This window comes from Macrosteles quadrilineatus, unplaced genomic scaffold, assembly GCF_028750875.1.
Source record: "Macrosteles quadrilineatus isolate MER2022 unplaced genomic scaffold, UCM_ALF_1.0 Scaffold_3__2_contigs__length_128488019, whole genome shotgun sequence".
In the NCBI taxonomy this organism is placed as follows: Eukaryota; Metazoa; Arthropoda; class Insecta; order Hemiptera; family Cicadellidae; genus Macrosteles; species Macrosteles quadrilineatus.
In genome coordinates, this window is record NW_026542596.1 from 59074881 (window position 1) to 59099516 (window position 24636).

The 24636-nt window shown below is 31.8% G+C and overlaps 2 protein-coding genes across 2 annotated transcripts in view; both read left to right on the forward strand.

Moving 5' to 3' along the window:
• Positions 1-8930, forward strand: part of LOC128990453 (potassium voltage-gated channel protein Shaw-like) — a 268138-nt gene extending 259208 nt beyond the window's left edge. The window contains exons 10-11 of the mRNA XM_054412819.1: positions 4312-4433; positions 8791-8930. Coding sequence (XP_054268794.1) covers positions 4312-4433; positions 8791-8886 — 218 coding nt within the window. The 3' untranslated portion in view covers positions 8887-8930. The remainder of the gene's footprint in view (positions 1-4311; positions 4434-8790) is intronic.
• A 7689-nt stretch (positions 8931-16619) lies between these two features.
• The window catches only part of LOC128988772 (potassium voltage-gated channel protein Shaw-like), a 317384-nt gene continuing 309367 nt past the window's right edge, over positions 16620-24636 (forward strand). The window contains exon 1 of the mRNA XM_054410392.1: positions 16620-16737. The gene's annotated coding sequence lies outside the window, so the exon portion shown is untranslated. The remainder of the gene's footprint in view (positions 16738-24636) is intronic.

Sequence of the window (24636 nt, forward strand, 5' to 3'; positions counted from 1 at the left end):
ACTTGTATTATATTTATAAATTAAGTACTCAAGTAATACACTTGTTACAGTGATTCAGAATCATTACATAATCTAGACTATTATAAATTAGGTAAATTTGCCTAATTACTGTTCATCAGCTTTTAAATTGTGGTAATCAATATAAAGCTAACTGTTTTATAAATTTGATCAATATTTCTCAAATTTTGAAACAAAATCTCATTTGTAAAGAGCAATACTATTTCGGATAAGAACACCTGTTATTTAGCTGTCTGTTCATTATCAGCTGACATTTCTACACGACAAATGTTAGATCTTGACATTTAATACTTACTAATCATAGTATTCATTTTGTATTATCTCGGAGAGAAGTTTTAATCATGTACAAATTGCTTTCTGTGGATTCAGGTTGGACATTTAATGAGTCGTGATATATTATATGTCATCTTTACCAAGAAGCTTTGTGTTGTTTTACTGTTTACAAAAATTCCGCATTATATTTATTGTTCAAATCTTTATTATACCTAATATCCCTTTTACCTTTTAATATTGTTTTGTCTTAAAATAAAAAAGTTAAAAATGTCAAATGCAGTTGCCTTTTGCAATAATATACATTACAGAAGATAACTTTTCTATAAACTTGTATATTTTACACGAAAATTCCCTTTTTTATTAAAATAAGGAGGCTTAAATATTTCTGAGTGTTATAAAACTTGGCAGACCTCCAATACACAAACTATAATGTGAAGCCAACTGAACAGTATGTAAGTTATTATGAAAATGATTTTAAACGTTTTTTAAGTATACTGTATCATATTAATAATGCGCTTAATTATTTATCATTTTTTTCTAAAATATTATATTTACATTATCTATAACAAAATAGTTTTGGAATATTTAGCAGCATGGACTTACAAAATTTGAACGAAAAGAGAAGAAAATTAGCCCATAAGAGAACAACTGCAATCTCATTATTAAGAATGTCATCTGTTCACTCCTACTGAATATGATATTATCATAATATTCTAATACGTATATTCATTTCCCTGCATTCAACTCATTCAACATTCAACATTCAACTCATACTCAGAACTATCCTCTGATAATGAAATCTTAAACACATCTGCAATTTAGATGTTTATTTGAATTTAAATTAAAAATCTAATTACTGCAATTAACAGTACAAATGTGTAAAGACTAATTTACATTTCGATTTTGTGTTGTCGTAGTTAATGTGCATTAGTTCTAAACTTTCAGGGTTGAAATAATGACCCCATATGTACGATTGTATGACTTTTTGTTTTGGTAAGCCTTAGTACTAACTACCATTTGTTAAACTTTCATTAAATATATTTATTTATTGTATAAAAATATTTTATTACTAGACTAAATACATAATTCGTTTGTTTAAAATACAAGTACAGTGTATGAACCCATCTTAGGCAGGTTTTTTGGTTTTATAATTAATTGTCTCTGTTACTAAAACAGCACAGAGTAATTCATCATTTTATTCCATGTACAAATGTATAAAAATTCTTCTAAACCATGGATGACGCTTACTAAAAAGATTAAATTTACCTAAGGGTTGCCGTGGAAAACGAGATTTCCTTCTCATCCGAAAAAAGGTACCTGATCTTTAAAATTTAGTGAAAAACAAACTTTTCTTCTTGAAGGCTGGACACAACAAATTGAGGAAATACCATTGTACAATCGCTAAAATTTACTCCTTGTAATTTTATGTAACAGATTAAGACAATTTAAGGTTAGTTAAGAATAAGAATAAGAATAAGAATAAGAATAAGAATAAGAAAGTTTATTGCCGTTGACCAAGTTTACATAGGAATAGACATTGTCAAAACACATTAAATAAAATATTACTAAATATGTTCATATAGGTAACAAAGATTGAGAATAACGATTGAGAATTCTTAATTCACAGTATGAAAGATTCCGCTTTAATTTTATGTTTCATGAAGTACTGAGTAGAATGGGTTTGCTACAAGCCAGTTATAATTTTTGACTTAAAAAGAGGAAGAGAAAGGCTGTCTACCTGAAGAGGCTCAGGCAGCTTATTATAGAATTTCACAGTTAAGTTTGAAAGAATTACCTGTGATGGCTAGCCTGTGATGTGGTATATCCAGTTGTTCCCTATTTCGTGTATGGTGGAAATGATAATTCTGCCTGGTGGAAAATTCATTGAGATTCTGTATATTTTTCAAATAATAAACTAGGGATAATAGTTATTTGTGTAACTAGTGAGCGAAGCACGTTGTTTTGTGTTGTTTGGTTGAAATGCTGCTGTGCGACAAAGTAAAAACTGTGCGAGAATGTAAAAAGTGTGCGGCAAAGTAAGTAAATGCAGCAATTAGCAGTTTTATGTACTGTAATCAGTTCAAGGAAGCGCACTTAGTCGAGTGACTGTAGCCGCAGGCGAGTGCGGAATGATCTCGAGTGCAGCAAAGGCCTTTTACACTCGTGTTACACATTATAAAATCCCTCGATAGTCGTTCCCGGTTTGTGGCAGCACTAAAAATCTCTATTTTGAACGTATGGCCATGGTAGGTTTGTCGTAGGGGCCTGTGCGCATGGCGGTCGCTGACTTGTATGTATGTGTGAGTAAGTGTGTGTGTGTAAGTATTTTTAAAATTTACTGATTTTGATGAAAGTTTCTGTATCTATGATTTCTGTTTTGTTTTATTGTATAAGCTGATTATGTTAAAATATTTATATTATGTTTTAAAGTACAGGTTAAGTGTAAGAAAGGGCCATGTGGCCCTAACTTTGCCTGTATAAATAAATGATTTTTCATTTCATTTCATTTCATTATATTTTTCCTACAGTCACTATAAAGCATATAAATAATTAGTCTTTCAAACACTATACAACACGTTTTTAGGTTCAGCAGGCAACACCAATAGTTGCCCTAGAGAAAGTAGTCCCCGGTCCGTATCACTCCGCTATTTTTTCCTCGGCAAGCAATGTGCTCCGCGACTTGAGAAAATAGTTCCGTATATTTTTGTAATTTGCAGTGGTTTCCGCACCTAAAAAACTCTTTAAAGGTATTTTCTTGTTTATTAAGATCGTAGGAATGTTTAAAAAACGTTTAAAAGAAAAGTCTAGAAAGTTCAGAAATACCAAAAAGAGAACATAAACTATAAACACGAAATGAAAATGACAGGTTAAATCGTAGTTATAATAGTCAATCAGCTGCTCATAGTATTATTATCTTTAAGTGTTGCCAACCAATCATAAAACCAACCATAAACCAACCATATGGAAGATAAGGTTTTCACCAAGAACTTAAAGGAACTTCTCCTAGCAAACCCATTTTACTCAATTGAAGGATTTTTTGAAATCTCAATAACACTGTCGCTAGCATAAGCATCCACCGCCGCTGCGCAGTCAGTATATTTTAAATATATGTTTATTTAATTGTAAAATTGTAATTAGTAGTTTTTAATTATTTTGACGCTATTTATCCGGCCCAGGCTGGTCAACGATGAAGAGGAGGTATTTCAGGTATTTCAGGTATAACCTATTTCCAAGCATACACGGATTACGTGCATAATAGAACAACGCTTTTTTGTGTTGTTTCGTTGGAATCCTGATGTGCGCCAAAGTATAAACCGTACGACAAAGTATAAATATGCAGCAATTAGCAGGTTTCTGTACTATAAACAGTACAAGGAAGCCAACTTTGTCGGGTGACTGTAGGAAAAGATTTTTTCAATATTAAAGCACTCAAACGTTACCAATACTTAACACATCACAACCGGCTTCAGAATAGCAAGAAATGCCTTATTACCTTTTCAAGTTCAATAATTATAATATAACTTACACTTTATGAATTTATAGAAAATCTTCAATTTAACTGAATGATGTATTCCTGGACGATTTTTAAAGCGTTCAAACGATAAGTTTATTTTAAATTTTTTTTCTATCCTGATTTCACTTAATAGGCTTAGGTCTTCATTAATTTAAACTAGAACTTTGCAACTAGGCAAATAGATTTGACTTATCAAGTGATATTTGGCCAGAGCTGAACGTCTTAAAGGTCGTAATCATGATAAAAAATAAACACAATTGCACATAAAAATTTGAAAACCAATAAAAATTTAAGCAAAAACTAATATTGATAGGATGAAAATTATGTCCTTAAAAATTAAAACTCTTTACAGGCATAACTTATACTTATCTATCGTCTTGTGCTTGTTAACAACTTTACAGTATATAGGTAACATGTTTAAGTAGTATTTCATAATATTTGTACCTGTCGTACGTAGGACCATGATTTTGTGTAGATCAATAGCTAAAGACAGTATGTTGTTACAGAGCTCGATGTGACGTCACCACCCAGCCTAGCTCTGGTACCCAGCAGAAATGTAGTCGCGCCAGCCCCGCTACAGCCTCGTGCCGCCACCATAGGCAATATAAACCTTCTTCTGCCTCTACAGGTACAGATATAATACAAATGAAAGCTTGTTTGTTTGTTGGGGCTCAATCATGTATTTACTGCTGGTTGGATTGGACTGAAATTTGGCATAATGATAGCTCATATTCCCCATTGAAATTTAGGCCTATTCGCACCCCTAAAATCCGCCTCAGTAGCTCTGGAGTCTCACAAAGTTTAAAGGAATCAAAGAATCTTGACAGCCAAACAAATAATTGGCTTCTATGGTGTTAAATAGGATTATTAAGTTACTAGGTTTAAAAAAAGAGTGCAGAACTATATTTTTCGGGCAACACAGACAAAAGTAAGATAGTTGCTTTATTATATTTTCTGAAATGGTATTCTTAACATAATCCCACTTCTATCTTCAACTATCACTATCTTTAAAAAAAGCTTTGACATTAATAAAAAAAATCTATTGTGATGTGTTTGCATGATGACAGATAAATTCTTTTTGTGTGTTCATCCATCATATATATGGCCAAACGGGAATAAAAGTCATGTAATTTTTTCCGTTATGTGAGATGTGATTCCTTAAGTTGCCGTTAGATCGGAATATGGCACTAGCTGCGCTCGGCGCTACCCAATGGTGTTTGGTAAAGAAATGTTTGTCTATTACTTCGCTAGTTATTAATTCAGTAGAACTGGAATTTTAGAGACCTCATGAGCTGATATTTCGTATATCAGAGCTATTTGTTGATATTTCATCCTAAGTAGGGGTCCGTGGATCGGAACCACGTCGTCATCGTCCTGAAGTTCCAGCCCAGGGAGCTGAAACCCTGAACATGGGATTTACCCTTTTGAACTGAACCATTACCAATTAATTAATACAAAAATATACCAATTAATTAATACAAAAATATACCAATTAATTAATACAAAAATACTAGTAGCGATACACAGTTTGCATAATTTATGGGACCCCTTTAAGTTAAAAAAGTCTCTAAGTTTCAAAATTCAAATTCTAGACTTACGGTAGGTGGTGGTGATCAACACTGAACGGTTTAAGAAAGAAAGGTGTGTGCACAGAAGAAGAAATTTACAATTTACTTCAACTAACACAATCCAAAACAAAAAGTACTATACTACTTTGTTAAGTATAAAGCATACCAATTACTTTAAATTACTTGTTATAAAGGTTTAAGATTTGACAGCTAAAGCAGAGCATGAAATATATATCTTTAATTAAGCTAAGCATTTTAAAAATATAAAATTGTTTTTTTAACATTTTATTTTTACTTAATTAGAATGCATGGCTTTTCACTTTTTAAAGTTTTTTCGTTCCAAATACTTTGGGTTTGACTCTTAAAACATTTATTAGACTTTTACCAATAACTTATATATTACTTATATATTTATTAGCTAATAATTTTCAACCAAATCAACCGTCGTAAGCCGTTAAGTAATCTGAAGGAATATCAAGAACAAGAGAAGAACAAAAAGTTGAAGACTATATTAAAACTTTAGCAACTTCTGTTTGTCTTATAGATCAAAGTTTTCTTCGCTTTGAGGAAGCTATTATATTCAAATCATTTTCGGGTTGCTAGATGCATCGACAACTTTTCTATAGGACGACATTTTTTAAGGAATATTGTATATGGATTTTTTATGAGGCATTTACTAACTATTTTCTCACTTAAAGCCTAATGCTATTTTTGAGAATCCAAAACATTTGACGTTGGATTGAGACGTTAACTCTCTCATTTATAACTCTGAGGGACTCAGATATAAGGAATAGAAAACGATCAGTTCATTTGCTTAACCTTGCTCTCAATTAGTTCTTCATTTGCCTACTACGCACCCTAGTTTTTTAAAAGTTGTTTTTATTGTTGAAACAACTACAAACAAAAACAGGCATTGTTGCCGCGTGATGAAAAGTATCGTTCATAACTTGAACTAAAAGTCTCCAGCACTTGCTTCAAATATTTTTATATTCTTCGTACATGAAACTCGAACTCCAAAATTCCCTACTACTTGTACGTCAAATTTGGTGTTCATGGGTGAGACCATTCTAAAACTTTACTGTAAATTGAAAAAAAAACTGCTATTAGCGCTTTTAATTAAATGTAATATACTACGAAGATTAATGAAAATTACTTTCTTGACCATAATTTCTTTTCAAATATTTTGATAGATTTTTCACTTCAATAAAAAAAAACTGTAAAATTATTTTCTCTACGTGGTTTTATGACAATTTTAACACACCCATTAAGTTTAAATTTACATAATGGTGCAGTATCATACATATTATGGAGTCAATTAAACATAAAATTAATACATTATACTAAATGTTTGAAAAAAGGTAGCCTTATAATAACATCATAATACAACTGAGAAACTTACTTTTTACCGTACATTTCAATAACTAACTCTTAGAAATAACTTCGGCACAATATATAATTCCAAACATAAAAATTAAATAACCAACGTAATACAACAACTAAATTGGTAATTAGAAGATTTTTTTAACGAGTTGTTAAAAAAGTCAGTTGTAACAATATCACGTCTAATTGGCTGAAGGCTGTACCATTCGAACGGAGCCTTTGAAATGACTGAAAATGAGGTCAATCCAAAGCGCTTGTTAGTGCAGCTCTAGAAACCCAAACCACTACTAATGCTGGGAGTAACAGGCAACAAAACACAGGGTTAACGAGCAGACTTTGGATAGAATTTGTACAGTGAATAGTTAGCGTTTTTTGTGTTTTAGCGAATTCCCCATATAGGGAACAAGCTATTACCGTAGTACTCATGGTAAGATCTGGACCCGGGACCGATTTAATTTTTCGTTTTGAGGTCCCTAGAGGCCGAAAACATCATCCGTTCAAATCCATATATATTTATATAGGTCTATGTATGTGTTTGTGTCTGTCCGTTAGCGCGATCACTTGAGCAATTTTTGTCCAACTTTGATGAAATTTAAAGGTGTAAGGTGGGATAAACTTGAATGAGTTCGCGAACCAGCATGATCGGACCATGGGAACAGGGTTTCACGGGGGGTTTTATGGGGTAAAAATGAGTTTTTCCCATTTTTGACCCTATAAACATAACATTTTGCGATTTTTTTAACCATTTTGTAGAGCTTAAAAAACCAATAATATAGTATTGAAGTGTTTTTGTACAATTATTGGTTACGGACGAAATTCAAAAAATTTTAAACGTAAAATTCCTATGTTGTTCTTATGGAGAATAAGTAAACTGTTGTAGTTTGCTATTTTATGAATGTATTTTGATAAAACTTTTTTTATTTTACACTAAGTTTTTGTATTTTACCAAAAAACTATTTTTACCCTCCCTAGTAGCAGCAAACCTAGGTATATATCAAACCTAATGGTATTTAGATATATTTAAGTGAAAATCAAACCAGGCAATTGAAAATTCGCTTAGTCTGCAAGTTTGCTGCGACGGGGGTATTTTTCATTCAATCGATGCTGGATATTATTGGATTAGGTTAACTGATTAGCGTAAAATGTCCCCAGATTTTTTGTTTTAAAGGAATAGATATGAGATATTCTTTGAAGTTAAACGATAACTGACTGGGTATCCTAGTAGTTATAGAGCTAGCCTAGCAATTTAAAAGGTCGTTGGTTGAATCCTGAGAGAAATCTGTAGCTTTTAATAGTTCAACACTGGACCTAGATGTTCTTTATCCTAACTAAATGCTTAAACTAAATGATGGTAGCTCTTGAAACAGCTGATCTTAGTCAGTAACTAAGCTGCACAGATCATCTCACACCATTCTACACCTAACCTTCAATTATATTTTGGGTAAAATACACACCTAGGTGGCGTCCTTATCTAATTAGTACTGATAATTGCTATTGATAATATGCCTAACTATATGTAGTATATTATAAAATCATAATAAATACAAGTACCTACAAAAATATGAATTACGTGTGGTTAGAGCCTTATATTTATTTGGCATATTTCTTTATTTAAGACGAAAATATTTTGTAGGATTTGGCATAATTTCCGTTTTGGTGTGTATCTGAGAAAATATAACATTTAGTACGAAGGTGCATATACAAAATGAGCGGAGATAAGGTTTACTATACCTATAGAACTGAAAAGTGGCATTTCCACTTTTATTTGATTTGTATTTACATAAAAATTGAACAACAGTAGAAATACCACTTTTAAGTTTTTAAAATGTTTTAAGTTTTTAATCTTTTTGAAAGTTTTTTTTCTAAATTTTTGTGTATTTAAAATTTTTAGTTTTTTTTATTTAAAAAGTTTTTAGATTTTTTTATTTTTTTCCGTTTTTAAAGTTTTAAAAAATTCTTAAACATTATTAAAGTTTTTTTTTTTTTTAATTTTTCTGTCCTATAGTTACCCTATGTAAAACATCTGTTCTGTTACAGCCCCGACTACTGGCAGAGGACTTGAGAGCGAGGACAGTGCTGCAGTCGAATGTACAACCCTCCCAACTAGAGTCCGTCAATCCTTCTTCCAACTGAACTGTCGCCAGAGGTGCTACCTGCTACGTCCACGACCACCAAGAACGCGCAAACCAATACGACCACGTCAAAAATTATACTGGCGTGCGTCTTTTGATAAAACTACCTGACAGCACAAAACATACGTCAAATAACACTTTTGATAATATATTTACACTTATATTGTTTACTGACAAGACGGTAAATCCATATAAAATTTGGTAAGATATGGTATAAGTGTAAATATATTATTACAAGTTATTTGACACATTTTTTGTGCTTTCAGGTAATTTAATAACACGTACGATGCTGATGTTTGTTTTTGTAACTACCTGAAATTTTTTTATGTTTAGAACGTCAGATTATAAGTTTAATTTTAGTTTTACTATAAAATTTCCTCTAAAGTTGTCTATAAATAAGTTTTTATACATATACATTTGTCAAATGTTGTTGAATAAGATGTTAACAATTATTTTGAATCATCAATAAAGTGTATTTGTCTAAGGAAACATAATATTCCATTCATTAGCTATTTACTATTGAAACAATTTAGGTTTTTCGTAAAAAAAATTTTCTCGCCTTAACTACAATTACTTAGTGCATGTACCGCAAAACTCATTATTTAGTTAATTCACGATTTTGTAAAAATATTTTATTCAACTTAATTAAAATTTTGAGTTTGAAATATCTCACACCACTTAAAACACATTGAACACCCTTACAATACCTAAAAACGAAGCAGCATTTCAAAGACATTTTCAACGATTCCATTTATTCCTAATACATTTACATTACGATTTTGGCTGTGTAAAGAAAGTGCTAAATGCCATTTTGTAGCCCCTGTACATTGTCCTTCATAGATGGTAATAATTTTGTATGTGTAGTTTAAGACGAGGGTTTTAAGCATTTGTTAATTGTACGGTTTACATATCCTAAGAACATAGTCTACAATCACGAGAGTTTGCATGATAGTGTAATAATTGACCAGATTGATCCAAAGGGTCCAGAGTTATATCAATTGTGCAATTCAGGTTTAATACTGGCTCAAGCATATTTTTATACTTTATTTCCGAGCTTAGGTCATTGTGCATGCTTGCTCATTGTGTAATTCTATGTCAGGTTTTGGTAGGTTATCATTTAATAAAGGTGGTATGACACTGACTTGGTTAGATTACCTCATTGTAGAAGGGTTCACGTTCCTAAATCTTCTTTGGATACTGAGGGAAAAAGTCATATTTTGGTTGAGGAGTTGATCTCGACAAGGACGAACATTTTTGATAATAACAAAACCCTGTTTAAAGTGTTTTCTTGTTAAAAAATAATGTTTAGTTACAGCATAATATTATTTGATGACTTCTGTTCTGAGGATATAAAGTTTTTCAAGCACACCCTCTTCGATACAAATTAAGTTTCCCTTTTAATATGACCATTTCTACGTTTATTTACTTTATTTTGTGATAAAATATGTGGTTATATGGCAATTTTACATAAATAATATTTTTTATTTCCTAGAAAAATTAATAAATCTGATAAAACATGAATATTAAGAAAAATACAAAATTCCAATTTAAAATCCTGATACAAGCACTATCACACATTATCTAACCTATAAACCCCTATAAATTCAAATATTTTAAATCATAAGTTTATATAGAACATGAAAATGTTAGGGGTTAAGCTGTTGAAACCTCTTCATACTACTTATCTTGCAGCATAAAATATATTCAAATATTGTTAAAATGTAGTGGAAAATCAGGTTTTAGCAGTTACTGTTAGATTAAACAGCCTAATTTAGGCTAACATTTTGATTTAATAAGTATATAATTCGACCTAAACTTTTACAGTAGATTATTGGAATTATAAATTAATGACAATCACATTGTTTGGTAGATCTTTAGTTATGATAATTTCAAGCTCTTTGTGTGTCCACCTTTGTTCAATGATTTCCTACCTTGATGACTATTCCTGTAATTCGTCCTACGTTGGTTTCCTCGTATTACTTAAATTTGCCTAATGCTATGCCAGTTGTTAAATAGTTTATAATTGTTTAGTGTAACGATAAGAAATGAGCGGTGTTGTATGTTTTTAAATAATAATAAATTGGTTATTTTGTGTAGAAATTTGGAATTTCTTAATCACCTCAAATACATATTATGATCTGTTGTGTAAATATCTTATGGTGGAATGAAAAAACAAAAAATCTATTACCTAAAACTGTAACTTACAGTAGCAGTTTCATTTCAGTTCATAGAATTGAAAAGATTCACTTAACAGCATTGTTTTACATACAACACGTGTAACGAACCAATAAAGTTTAAGGATTGAGAAAAAGAAGTAAAATATTTTAATGCTTTGATCTTCAACTAATCAGCTGTTAAGACCAATTTAATTGTCAATGAGCTAATAAATGTTAATAAGCGGTGGAATTCTACTCACTGTTCTGACAGTTTCATCTTTATTAACGTCACTCTTTTAATGCATTAAAAGCAGCATTAAAGCTATACAAATATATTGCACGCCTAACCACCGTGTTAGTACAACCTCACACAAAAGTAATTGTTTAGATTCCGTGCATTTAACCTGCTGGTTTGTATACCCGCATCACATGTTTGCCAATAAAAAAAAGTATATTTGGCAAATAAAAAATACTTTGTGTTTGGTTCTAGTTCACTGGTTGTCGAAATACATGCGGGTTGAATCTTAAAAGCGTGGATTTTGTATCTTGGGAGTAATTTTTTGGCTTCATATTACTTTTTCTCAATTGCTCAATTGTATGTTTTTAAGTGTCTCAGCCGTTCCTTAAAAAAACGCAAAAATATACACCACTTACATTCGACCGGTTATTAAATTAGTAGTTTGACAAATTGTTTACCTTTATCCGGTTGTCTAAAAGTAAAGTTCAAGTTTTAAGCTTAATTTGTTAGCTGGAAAAGTAGTTCTACCTCGTAAAAAATATTTGTTGGTAATTCTAATGTCGTTTTACCATTTAAGACATTTTCCGCACTTAGAACTGGCATAGAAATAATCACTCAGATCGATTTACTCGGGCTTGTACGTCTTTTACATTTGTACTAAATAACCTTAAGTTTGCACTGTATAAACTATGATACCTATTTTTACTGATAGCACTAATTACAGTATAGCTGGAGTAAGTGTAATTGTATAATTTAATGTGCTAGTGCATCTCTTTACACTCTCTTTCATCCTTTTAAGTATTTTTTACCTGTGAGTCATATCAATGTGAGCCATTAAAAGACCATTAACCAAGAACAGCTGGGTATAGTTTCGTAATATCTAAGGCTACCACTAGCTCCTCAGGAATCAACTAATGACCTACATTGTTAGATGAGCACTGTGTTCTCTCGGCTGCACAGGTATAAGATACGAATATTATAGTGAATAGCTTACCCCGTCGTGGCTGCTTTACTCACGAAAATTTAAGTTAAACATATGTGACCACTTAAGTTAAACTAAGAGAGAACTTTTCCATTTACAACAATACTGTCCTACTACCATGAGCTTCGGACTTCTCACTCTGAATACATATTTTTTGTTACAGAAACAATTCCCGCTGAATCTTCTTTCACTTAGGTTTAACTACATTCTTAAACCTAACTTTCCAATAGTACTGTCAGATCTCACATAACTTATTGGAAAGTTTAATTTATCTTAAAGTAAAATTAAGTAACATAAAAACCTAGCACGATGTTTTATTGTGGTTCTTATAACCCTCAAAGGCCCTAAGCAATTGCAGGTCTACAGAGTCTATGATGTTTTCACCAAACGGAATGTACTCACATAAAAGTGGCTTTTATTACCTCTCCAGTAAAAAGAATCATTAACACCGATATCATGCATTTATCTACAAAAATCCCTTAAAAGCTAATACTTTTTACATAATCCACAAAATACGTGTATTGGGATTGTAAAGAAACATACTCATCTGAAATTGCATGATAGTGAAATCTTTATCATCCTAGGGATGGAAGTGGACCTTATCAAGCACTTCTGATCTTCTCTCTTGAGTACCCTTTATAAATAATCAAAAACTAGTGATAGAAGAAGAAAGGATGCCATCCCTTAAAATATTAGATAAAAATGGATTTCAAATTAGTTGTTCCTTTGACATTGATATTCTGAATACATAATCCCTAAAAGATATACCGTTATTTATTTGCTGAGAAACAAATCTTAAAAACTTCAACAAAGTATTTGACACATTCTTGAATTTTAAATCCATTTGACAATTACAAACAGTGTTATGCAGTAAAACACAAATATTTAAGCCACAAAATAAGTTTAATGCAAAATATTTTCATTTCAATCAAATAAATACAACCAGCTGTTTCCTTAGTTAATTCATCTGTTTAAAATTAAACAAATATTTTTCCCCATAAAGATAACATGGAAACTTTGGAGGCAACTGGGGCAGAGTCCTGACTGAATTTCTTAAAAACGCTTCTTATTGCACACCTAGGTCCTAATTAGAATCTCCATGCTAATTCCTGAGTTGTTATGGTTAGTACTTTTTTAAATACAGTGATCAGTGTGTCAGTGAGTGGTATTTCAATTTTGTAATAGTGAACCTTACAGTTTAATACAAGGTAAACAGGCAAAAAATAACATAATAAGTGAACTATGTAAGTATTGACTCACACGATAGTAATGTTGATTCCCTAAGCATTAATGATCACAATTCCTCAGGTCTAAGAATTAAATTTCCATTTTCACTCTCATCATTATGATCACCTGAGAAGCTATCGGATTTATCCAATCTAAATGAAAGAATGAAAGGTGCTACAGTTCAAATGTTAAGGGCGGGGATGAAGGTCTTAATCAGAAAATAATTACTTGCGACCGAGAAGAGGGTTTCCTAAAGAGTCTAGTGAAAGGCGAGACCTGAATGCAGCTTTAGAGACTGCAGATATCAAATTTTCAAGTCTTTCATAAACCCACCGCTAATGAATAATACGAGGCCATTGCGTTTTATCTCAGTTTTGCCCGGCAAAGTTTAACAGCAGTGAAAACGTTTATGTTTGTTACGTGACTTATTAAATTTCTAAAGTAAACAGTGGAAATTAAGTTTGTTGTTGAATTTTGATAATGAACTATTTATCTAAGACAAGGCATGGTTATACAATTTTTAGCAAATTTTCCATATAGGGAATAAGCTATTACCGTAGTACTCATAGTAAGACCTGGACCCGGAACCGATTTACTTTTTCGTTTCGAGGTCCCTAAAGGTCAAAAACACCATCCGTTAAAATTCATATATATAAACCTACATTTATCCGAACGAGTTCGCGAACCAGCATGATTGGACATTGGGAACGGGGGTTAAGGGGAGTTTAATGGGGTAAAAAATTGTTTTTTTTTTTCATTTTTGAGTACATTGAAGCATTATTATGTGCTGTTTATGAACCTTTTTTGATCAAATTGGAAAATGCATTTATTTCTTACTAAACTATTAATATTATAAAAAAATAAACATTTTTACCCTCCATTTTTGCAACAAACCTAAGTACTCGTTAAACTAATTCTATTTAAATAAGCAATAAATGTGATATTTTTCAGGAGACATTTTAGTGTAAATCCAATCAGGAAAAAGGAAATTCTCTTAGTCTGCAGGTTTGCTGCGGTGGGGGTATTTATTGTAAGGGTTGTTTAAGGGCTGTCATAAGTAATGAAATGTTTGTCTACAACACATATTCTGCAAACAAAACCTAAATACTTATCTAAGTTACTATCTACTTATTCTAAAGGAATACTGTATGTACTAAAACCTGGAAACTAATTGATTTTGGAAAATTCTTTCCATAAAAAAATGAGATTTCAGTCACAGATTGTTTTTATCATTTTTAAATAAAACATATTATGATGTGTAAAATAAGAACTTGAATAATACTAAATTATATTTTGAGATTATTAATAATCAGAACCCAGACGATTATATAAACAATATTCGTTGATTAATATAGTCAATAATTATGATTAAACATATATTTTATAGACAAGAAGGTGCATGTTATATATGGTTCCTCTCTACTTATTTGATAGATATGTTCTTTTAAGGTCTTAGGTTTGAGGGTAGTTATTTTTGCTTAGTATTTTATTGAAAAATAATTTTAGTTTCACAATTATTTGTCATATGAGCTATTGAATGCAGCAAATTTTTACGACCATTTGAACCACTATAACAACAACCCGCCGTGAATAGTTGAACGGTTAAGGTAAGATAAATCATTTTAATTTCTAATAAAAGTAAATTATTTTTTGCAAAACTGTTTGATAAAACCTTAGAATTTCCTTTTTATTTACTAATTTTTTCATCTATAAAATAAATCAATACCTCAAAATTATCTTTAAAAGCCGATATTTTGGTTTATCATGATTTTTTTGTTTGGGTGTGCAATTGTTAGTTCCAATGAGTCAGCTACAACAACAACTTGATACGAAATGCCATTTAGAACCTTTTTAAATCAGAGTTTGTACATTTTTATTCATAGGTAGGACGTTTTTGAAAGTGTCAAATACAGTGTTTTTGGACTGATTTGTTATAGTATTAAACTCATAATAGTTGAAGTCCTAATTAGCCGTTCATGTATTAATTTATAATTCACCCATGCAAGGAGGGCGTCTTAGCTGTTGTTTTGAGTTATTGTCTACCATTCTATTCTAAAGTTTAATTTGAATTTATTGAGTTAAACTATTTTAATCATACCCAACAGGTAAACACATAACACGACCATTCATTTAGTACAACCCAGAGAAGTTAATCAATACATAATTTCATCTGCAGTAAACTCTGCAAAAGCAATACCTGTTCCAAGTAATTCAACATAATTTATTTTTGTAAACATAACACCACCAGACGATGAATTTGTCAATAAAACTTGTTTAGGTAAGTATTAACCTTATGGTAACGGTTTCGTTTAGTCTGGATCCTAATTAGAATATAAGAGAGCAATTTAATATTATTAAATGGAACGTGCTCACGTATAATAAACATTTACCGGTGAAAATAAAAACAATATGAAAATGTAAATATCAAATGCCACATTAAGTAGAACTTCAAAATTGTTCTTACTTTGTTCAGAAATAGAAGAGGAAATGTGAAACGACTTATACCTAGTCTTAATACTGAGCGGTAGTCAAGAATCACGTTTTGTTGAATTTATGCAAAAACGTTGGTTGCTCAAATTCATTATTTTGTATAAAGGGAATCGAACTTGACATCGAAGAACAACCAGTTGCATATTAGCCTATTACGCTATCAAGGAACCCCGCTTCTTGATCTCTGACGACCATGGTGTCATATCTTTTTAGAGAGTTCTTCACATACATTATAAAATAATGTATTTACTAAATAATTTTTTAAACTGCCTATCCCTTTTCAACAAAGCACAACCACACCGATAAAACAAACGCCCACCTTAAAATACAGTATAAATGTTTTCAGTTCGAAGACTAAGAACTAAGAAGCTTAAAACGTCACAGGGGAGCGTAAAAGAGGAGACAAAGAAGAGACGGGAAGATTAAAGCCGTCGGGAGAGCCTCCTCGGGCACCTCGGTGCGAAAACATAGAATTTTCCGTCATATGTAGGCTAAGAAAATGAAAATTTTCAACTTGGACGTAGGGTGGATCTGAACGTCGTCATGGAGACGGCATGGCGGGATATGCGCGCGCAGTGGGTATGCCATGGGAGCGCAGTTGGCTTCGATCCTTGGCCGTTAGCGGACGGGCATGTTGTAGCTGAAGTGGAACGAGGGCGTTAGTGTGTGTGGTGAAGTGGAGTGAAGTGTATCACCTTCAGGAGTCTGCTAGAGAACGTCGCGGATGCCGAGGAACCGGGAAACATGAGGAAAAGAAAGGTGGGCGGGAGGTAGAGGGTACTCCCACTCAATCTACATTCTATACTTGTAGTACACTAATCAACGTTTTCTATACGTTATTTCATAAGGTATATATATGATGGTGTTAAACACTAGGTTGACCTTGAGCTGGATCCACCGCCCACCCTATCCACCGGTAGCCATTCACCGGTCGACGCTAGGGTTGTTAAACGTGTCCAATTAAAAAACTCCTAAGCTGAGGGGAGAGACAAGGGAGTCTCTTAGAAATATTCTCTCTTTGTTTCTTTTTAAGTTTTGCTGCAATGTTTCCTTTTGGATTCAAAACTTCGTGTAGGGATTGAAATTGAAACCAACCAGCAATAGCAGTATTAGAGATTCTTTTGTAACATTAGTTTTTTTGTATTACTAAGTATTCAATTTGAGGTACCACAATTGGTATATGCTTAGATTTTGAATTATTAATTAACACTTAGGCCTAACTAAAACTAGATATCTGTTATATACTGCATTTTTTTTATTTTATACTTATCTTTGCAAATGAAAAAATATTCTTATTTTTATAGAAAGTCGAGTTATAGTTAGTCAAGAGTAATAACTTTATAAGTTTTCTTTGCTAGATCCTGGAAGTCTGAGAAGACCTGGAGTTTTCTTCTTTATACCTTTTTTTAAAATGGATCATATACATTATACTATAACTAATGTTAATGAACCAGAAATATGTAATTATAATGTTAAACATACATCATAGGTACACTATTTAAACCCAATAAATTTGATAACAAATAATAATATCTTTTTTGTTTTAAAATATCGTATTTTTTACTCAGACATGACAGAGAGGTCTACTTGCATGTATTTTGGTAATAGATTTCTCAACCCTAAAGTTTATTACTAAAAATAGCACATATTTCCAAACAAAAATTCTCTGTACAGTACACTTAATTCCTTAACAAAATCAAAATCAAACATTTGTTGAGCATGTCATCAAATTGACCAAATATGACTTACGATAGTTAAAACTGTACTGAAACATAACATACCCCCAGTGCAGCAAACCTGTATAACTACATAACAGCTCCTCCAAAACACCAGCTTATTCCGTATAAGGGAAAATCGATGAAAGTCATTTTTAATTTATGTTAACACTATGACTTAACATTTAACAGTTAAAATATATGATAAGTCCTAGAAACTTATATGTTGGTTACTCGAAAACTTTTAATTTTATTATGTTTTTCTTGTTTAGACAAGAAGTGTATTATACCTTAAGATAAGATATTTCTTGGGTTGAGAAAATAAAAGGCTGATTTGATAATTTATATAACAATTTAATTAAGCTGGACAGATAATACACTAAACCATGTAGGAATTAGATTAAAAATATCATTATGATAAGGGATTCATAAGACCATACAATAGATAATCGTATTAGTAGATCATGTAGATAAGAGATGCATTGAGCCAAATAAATAAGAGATATGAATGCGATTGAATTGAGATTGATTGATGAATGAGAAGATATGATAGAAGAGATTCAGTAGACCTTATAGATGAGAGATTCAATAGACCATGAAGATAAGTGATTTGTTAGACCATAAGGGAAAGAGAATTATACCTTATTCACAAGGGATTAATTAGACCAGGTAAAGTTTAGATTTATTGGAATGTATATATAGTAGATTCATTATACAATTAGATAAGAGAACTACTGTATAACAAAATACAGAAAAGAGATGCATTATATGCGGTTCAATAGGCCATTTAGCTACGAGAATTTACTAGCCTGAATGGACAAGGGATTCATTAATTCGAATAGATAATATATGCAATTGACTAACATTAACTAGAATTATTAGGCCTACTGAATATGTGATGAGGTTATCCACTTCTGGGTAAAAACGTGTTGTCATTACTACCAAAAGGAAGAACCACCATATATGTTTTACCATCTTAAGTCGATTAGATCGTTTTTTAACAAAGAACTGTTGAAACCCCGTAGTAAAAATTATTTGTGCGTATATAACGGATTCGTGTATATTGTACGATAACAAAAGGATTAGTTTCAATAGTAGTATAATATCCAATTGAAACAGGTGTTAAACAGAGATTTATGTTAAACAATTTTCTCGAATTCTATACTGTATTTTTTTTGTGAACCTGATATATCATGTTTATAAAAATACACTCCTGCTTTTACAATGATGTTTGCATTGTAAATTTCAATGGCTTCAAACTATGAATGTGGATCATAAGCCATTCAAATAAATGTGTAACAATTTTGAGCGAACATGAACATATTGCTCGTAACACATTGGTTGAACTGCAACAAGCTAGCGAACTATTCATTTGGTTTACAGCACCCATAAACCTAATTACCAACTCGAATGCTACGATTATGATACTTGTGACCTACTAAACAATGTTACAGTTTGTTGCATAATATTTTCATAACACAACATTACATATAATTGTGGATTGGCAACAAACAATTGAGCCTTAAAATATAACTCGAGATAAAATATTTCTTTTATTTTTAAGCTCACAGTTATTTTGAATTTTATATGTTTTTTTATTGATAATAGTTTGTTGGTAAAAAGGGTATTTTTAACATAGTATGATATTAAGTTTTTATATTAGTATGAGGGTTATTGCCTCTGAAATTGTTAATGCACCAGTAGCATTTTGATTACCTCCAGTCGTCCAGTTTAACTCTCGTCGTATTTTGCCACCTACGTTTCATCAGGCATCGGCATGATATAATGTAATCAGTCCATGGAATGACGTCAAGTTAAAACAATATACAGTACAAATACATTTTTTACAAAGAATAGTTTGGTTTCCTTTAGTCCTCCAAGTCAACTGTCGTACTCTTGCGACTTATGTTTTTGTACATGATTGGGCATCAGGCATTCGAAAGAAATGTAGTCAGTTTATTGGATGTCTTGGGGTTAAAAATGTATACAGTCCACATCATGCCACTACTACGAAACGTGAATACAAATATTTAAACTTTTACCGATCAGTACTTACATTGATATAGACGCATGCACATTTGTAGGGTCATCGGTCGCGACGAGTAACATCCGAGCCACTCTAGCAGAACGCTGCTTTGTGTCTGCCTGACCTTTGTCCTTTGTACCGTCCGAATCCTGTAAAATCCATTGGTACTAAATGCGTTTGTACCAAATGAGTATAACGTAAATAAAAAACATCAAACGCCAACTAACATAACACATAATCTTTGTTAAAATATCAAATTAAAACATAAATGGAACAAGAAGATAAGGAAAGGTAGAATCTATAGCTATTTGTGTACCAAGTGGCACTTTGCTGCACATGAGATAAATGTTTGCGCACCAGCCGTAGGCGAGTGTGGAAAGTTTTTCGAGTGTAGCAAAGGGACTTTGCGCTCACGTTACACGTTATATTTTCCTACAGTTACTAAAAAGAATATAAAAAACAGTAATTAGTATTTCAAGCACTTTTTTAGGTTAGGTTTTAGGTTTTAGGCACACGTTTTTAGGCTAGGTTAAATCCAAACGTTGAATGAAATGGGAAACGCTGCACAAGCCGATCGTATTCGTAGTATCTTTAAGTGTACCCACTTATTTTAAAGCGTACACGTAGTACGAGCCTAATGCAGTTTTAAACTGTTTTTAGGTTCCTTCAATAAAACGAATCGCTGAAGGAAGAAGTCCAAAGATAGAGTAGGTAGCTTTAATAATCGCGATAACTTATAGATGACAAAGCACCATCATACTGGAGGTTTGTGTATGGGGTTGCACCTATGTGATCTCGGCCACTAATCTTGTGCACCATCAACTGCTATCTCATGATATACTACAACGGTTAGACAACTCACCATTCCAACCCTACCATATCGTAAAATAAGGTGCAAACTATTAAATGGGATATTAACTTGAAAAGTTTCTAAAGATAATTTTTACAAGTCATTTCTTATACAATGAATGTATGTTATTCAAAACCCATTAGCCTAGTTTAAAAAATATAAATGGATAGTTTATGTAGAAAATAATGAAAGTAAAAGATTTGATTCAGGAATTATATAGGTATTTGTTAGTAAATTGAAACGAAACTACTATTATTGTAATGCTCTTTTTAGATGTTGAAGATGGAGACATCGTCAAACACAGTAGTTCTTTAATAAAACAATATGACAAGTTTTATCTAGAGAATCACACCCATGGGGTTTTATTGCATTATTTAGTGTTGTGATCATTCTAAAGGCTAAAACGTGGAATTCTTAATATGGATGATCATATTCGAATCTTACCAATTACCAATGGATTAGATTGTAATAATGTCGTGACATGAACACTCAAACTCCACTTCGTCTAGTAGTTTTTTTTTAGTTTTTTTGTTTTTTTGTTTTTTACCTAGGACGCTAGGCACGAGCCTGGGATTGTTTTTCACATTACTTCAGGCTGGACCTAGGGGTAGCGGCATTATCACTTAGATAAAATCCATTGGTGACTTGGCGGGGATTGAACCCGGGACCTCAGGGACTGAAGTTTCGCGCTCTAACCACTACGCCAGCTCGCTCCCCTCGTCTAGTAGTTTACCTGTCTATAAAAAAACAAAACAGTAGGTATCCCATGCAAATATATAGTATATAATAGTCTTTTACTGTTCCATTTGAACTGGCATTACACAATCAAACCTAAAAAATTCAAAAACCATATCGTTTTAAAGTATACAAAAAGGATTTTTAAACAAACAAAAACTCACCACAAATAACACTAAACGAATGACAAAAGGCTTGCTAATAAGTAGAACGATTATGCTTTTTGTTGTAGAAATTTTCTATGTACGAAAAGAGACTTCACATACGTTATTGTGTTATTTGTTTGTTTTAGGCTCCGACAGTTTTTTATACAAACCTAGTAACAACGCCACAGCTTTTTATAAATTACAGAGTACAGTGTTGATAACTATCTAGTAATAAATTGATAATGATAAAAAAACAAAGCGTTACAGTGATGTTGAACTTAAATATATTAGAGAGCTCGTTAAAACAATGTATTTAGCAGCTATGCTTACTAAATTTGACGTTTATGCAGGGGTGCTCCTTAAATTAACTTAAACAGGACTTTTTTGGGGGTGTTAGATTTTATCTTGTGTAGTAGTAATATAGTATAGTAATATATCTTCTATAAAAACACCTCCACTAAATCTCAGTGTTGTCTGAATATTCAATAAAGAATATTCAAATACCAAACACTTCTATAATCAACAAAGTACAACTTAACTTTCAACAAAAGAACGAGTCAGTTCAGTTGGTCCTAATAGTGGCAGAACATCCGGAATAGAACACATCATTGGTATTTGTTCAGGATGAGTAGAGGCGAGTAAACACTTTGTTTCTGAAGACTGAAATAGAATTGCACTCGCAATACTAAGGGTCAGAAATACTAACTTGATGTCCATGGCGAGACGAGTGGAAGTTTAAGTGAAGGTAGAGTGAAGTTCATTTCAAACAGTGCCTGATATACGCGCGTTCTTCCATTGTGAATAATTGTTTACTGGAACAAGATGGGGCAGTAGAAGATCGAGTTTACTTTGTAGTACGCCGAACAACTTTTTACCCTCCAATTACAACGATTATTGTTTTATATTCAACCATTTTAATCAATTATATTTGCAGAGACTAAATACTCCTCTTTAGTTTAATCAGAACATCGTGTCTATTTTAAATAGTTAAAACTGGGTCATGTTTTCGATTTCAAGGAAAGTTAAACAAATAATTTATATTTCAAAGGGCCCAGCTACTTTTGATATTGAAAAAAATATATTTGGGTTGAAGTAAATTTACCATCGTGAATGGTAGGACTAGTTGTACTCCTGATAAAGATGTAATCAACACTACACAGGGTGTCACAAAACATCGTAGCATGTTATTGTATGACCAGATACTAAAAAGTCGTAGATTATCTGTGTAGTTATATATATTTTTCCCTAGTTTAGCTGTATCCTCCATTTTGGGATTTTTTAACTAATTAATATTGAAAGTTCATTTGTGTGCGGACTTATTATATTTCAAAATGACGTGTTTTAAAATTAGTCTAAGACTACCAGTAGAGAAAAAAAAACTGATTCAAAGCTAAACGCCATCATTTTTAAATCCTTAATGTAGTGCGGGTTTTTATGTAAATATTAAATACTGAACACGCTTAATGGGAGAAAATATTACGTAATATTTTCAACTCATTAAGGCTTGTAGAAACTGATTTTAATCAGAAAGTAACTAATTTCCTTGCAAACGTTTATACTTTTCCCCAATATATATTTTTCTTCTAAACTTTGATCTCGGAAATGCAACTGATTTATGCACTTTACAATTACATGAGATTCTAGATACGTTTTACGAACAGCTGCTTTTTAGTGAATAATTAAAGGTCTTTAGAATAATCCTAAAACAAACTTTTCAACAGTACAAATTACAAAACATCCAAACGTCATCTAATGATTTAAATACTAAATAAGAGAGGATGCAACCGGGCGTACTCAACTCAAATACACGAAGGTCATGTGTATAATGGAATCTAGTGCTTTTGTTATTTTGTTACTAAGTAAGAGGACAGCGAAATAGTTCGTAAGAAGAATTCATTTAAAACCTAATGATTAAGTGCTAAAATAATATTAAACATAAAAGATATTGTTTTAAGGATAGTGATGTAAAATACGGACACAAAAATGAACAACGCCTTTTTATGCTTAAAGTTAATATTGATGATATTGCATTCCGATAAATTGCTGAAAATAAACACGGTATGCATAGAAAACCTATAATATACCAATCTCTATACCATGCAGAAGTGAGAGCGAGTCGCGACTGTCGTATAGTCATCATCGCAGTAACTTGATCTTGTCAAAGTCTAATATGGTAATCACAATATGTAACCAAAGACATGCAATATGTATGCAAATGTGGCATAAGTGGACTTATATCTCATGTTATCATCTAAATAATAAATTTAATAAATCTGATAGTACTAATTATTAAATCAGTATTGAACGTGTTATTAAATTTAGGGAAATTAAATAAAAGATACGTCTAATAGCACTTAAAAAATATATTTACGTTAACTTACAAGACGGTAAATATACGTACGCGATGGTAAGTAGTGGTGGATTTCAATTGGACACTCCAATTATCATCAGACCCAATAGGCGAATGACAAGAATCTTGAGTGGCGCCGAGAACTCAATATTCTAACAGTTATTTAAATACTAACTAATAGTTAGTTAGCAATTTGTATAGGATAAAATTGGTATCCTATCGGCTAACAGAGATATCAGAGGATAGTCTATGTGTTTTAAAGAATAAATAATATATGTAACGAATGCTTGGGAAGAATTGTATATTTACAAGGAAACTTGTAAAAATAGAAATAAGCTGAATTACAGGCAAATAAGTTTCAACTCTAGTTATTTGTACTTCTAGAAATGTATAGGCCGGTACTTCCAGTAGTCAATAAGTAGGAGGCCATTCAAAGGTCTTGTCATTTGCCTATCGGGTCTATTTTTTTTTACTTTTCTTATATTTATCGAGCAGATTTAATCAATCAATCAATCAAGAAATTTATTAACACAATAATTACCAATACATAGGATACAAAAGTGCAAGAACCACAAATGGTTTGTCTGCACTAAAAATGTTGTTTCTTATTTACAATACAGTTTTGTCAGTTTGAATCAGTAGCATGCAGTTTTATGAGTCCTTAATTGTCTCTTGAGTAATTAATTTGAGTAATAAATTAATGAGAGTACAAGTTAAAAAAAAATTGGCAAATGGTTAATTTAGATGGATTATTTCATATTATGCCTGTTTGAAAAAGTGCCTTGCACGATTGTCGCGTAAGTTAACCGCACTCTAACTGGTTTTACAGCATACCA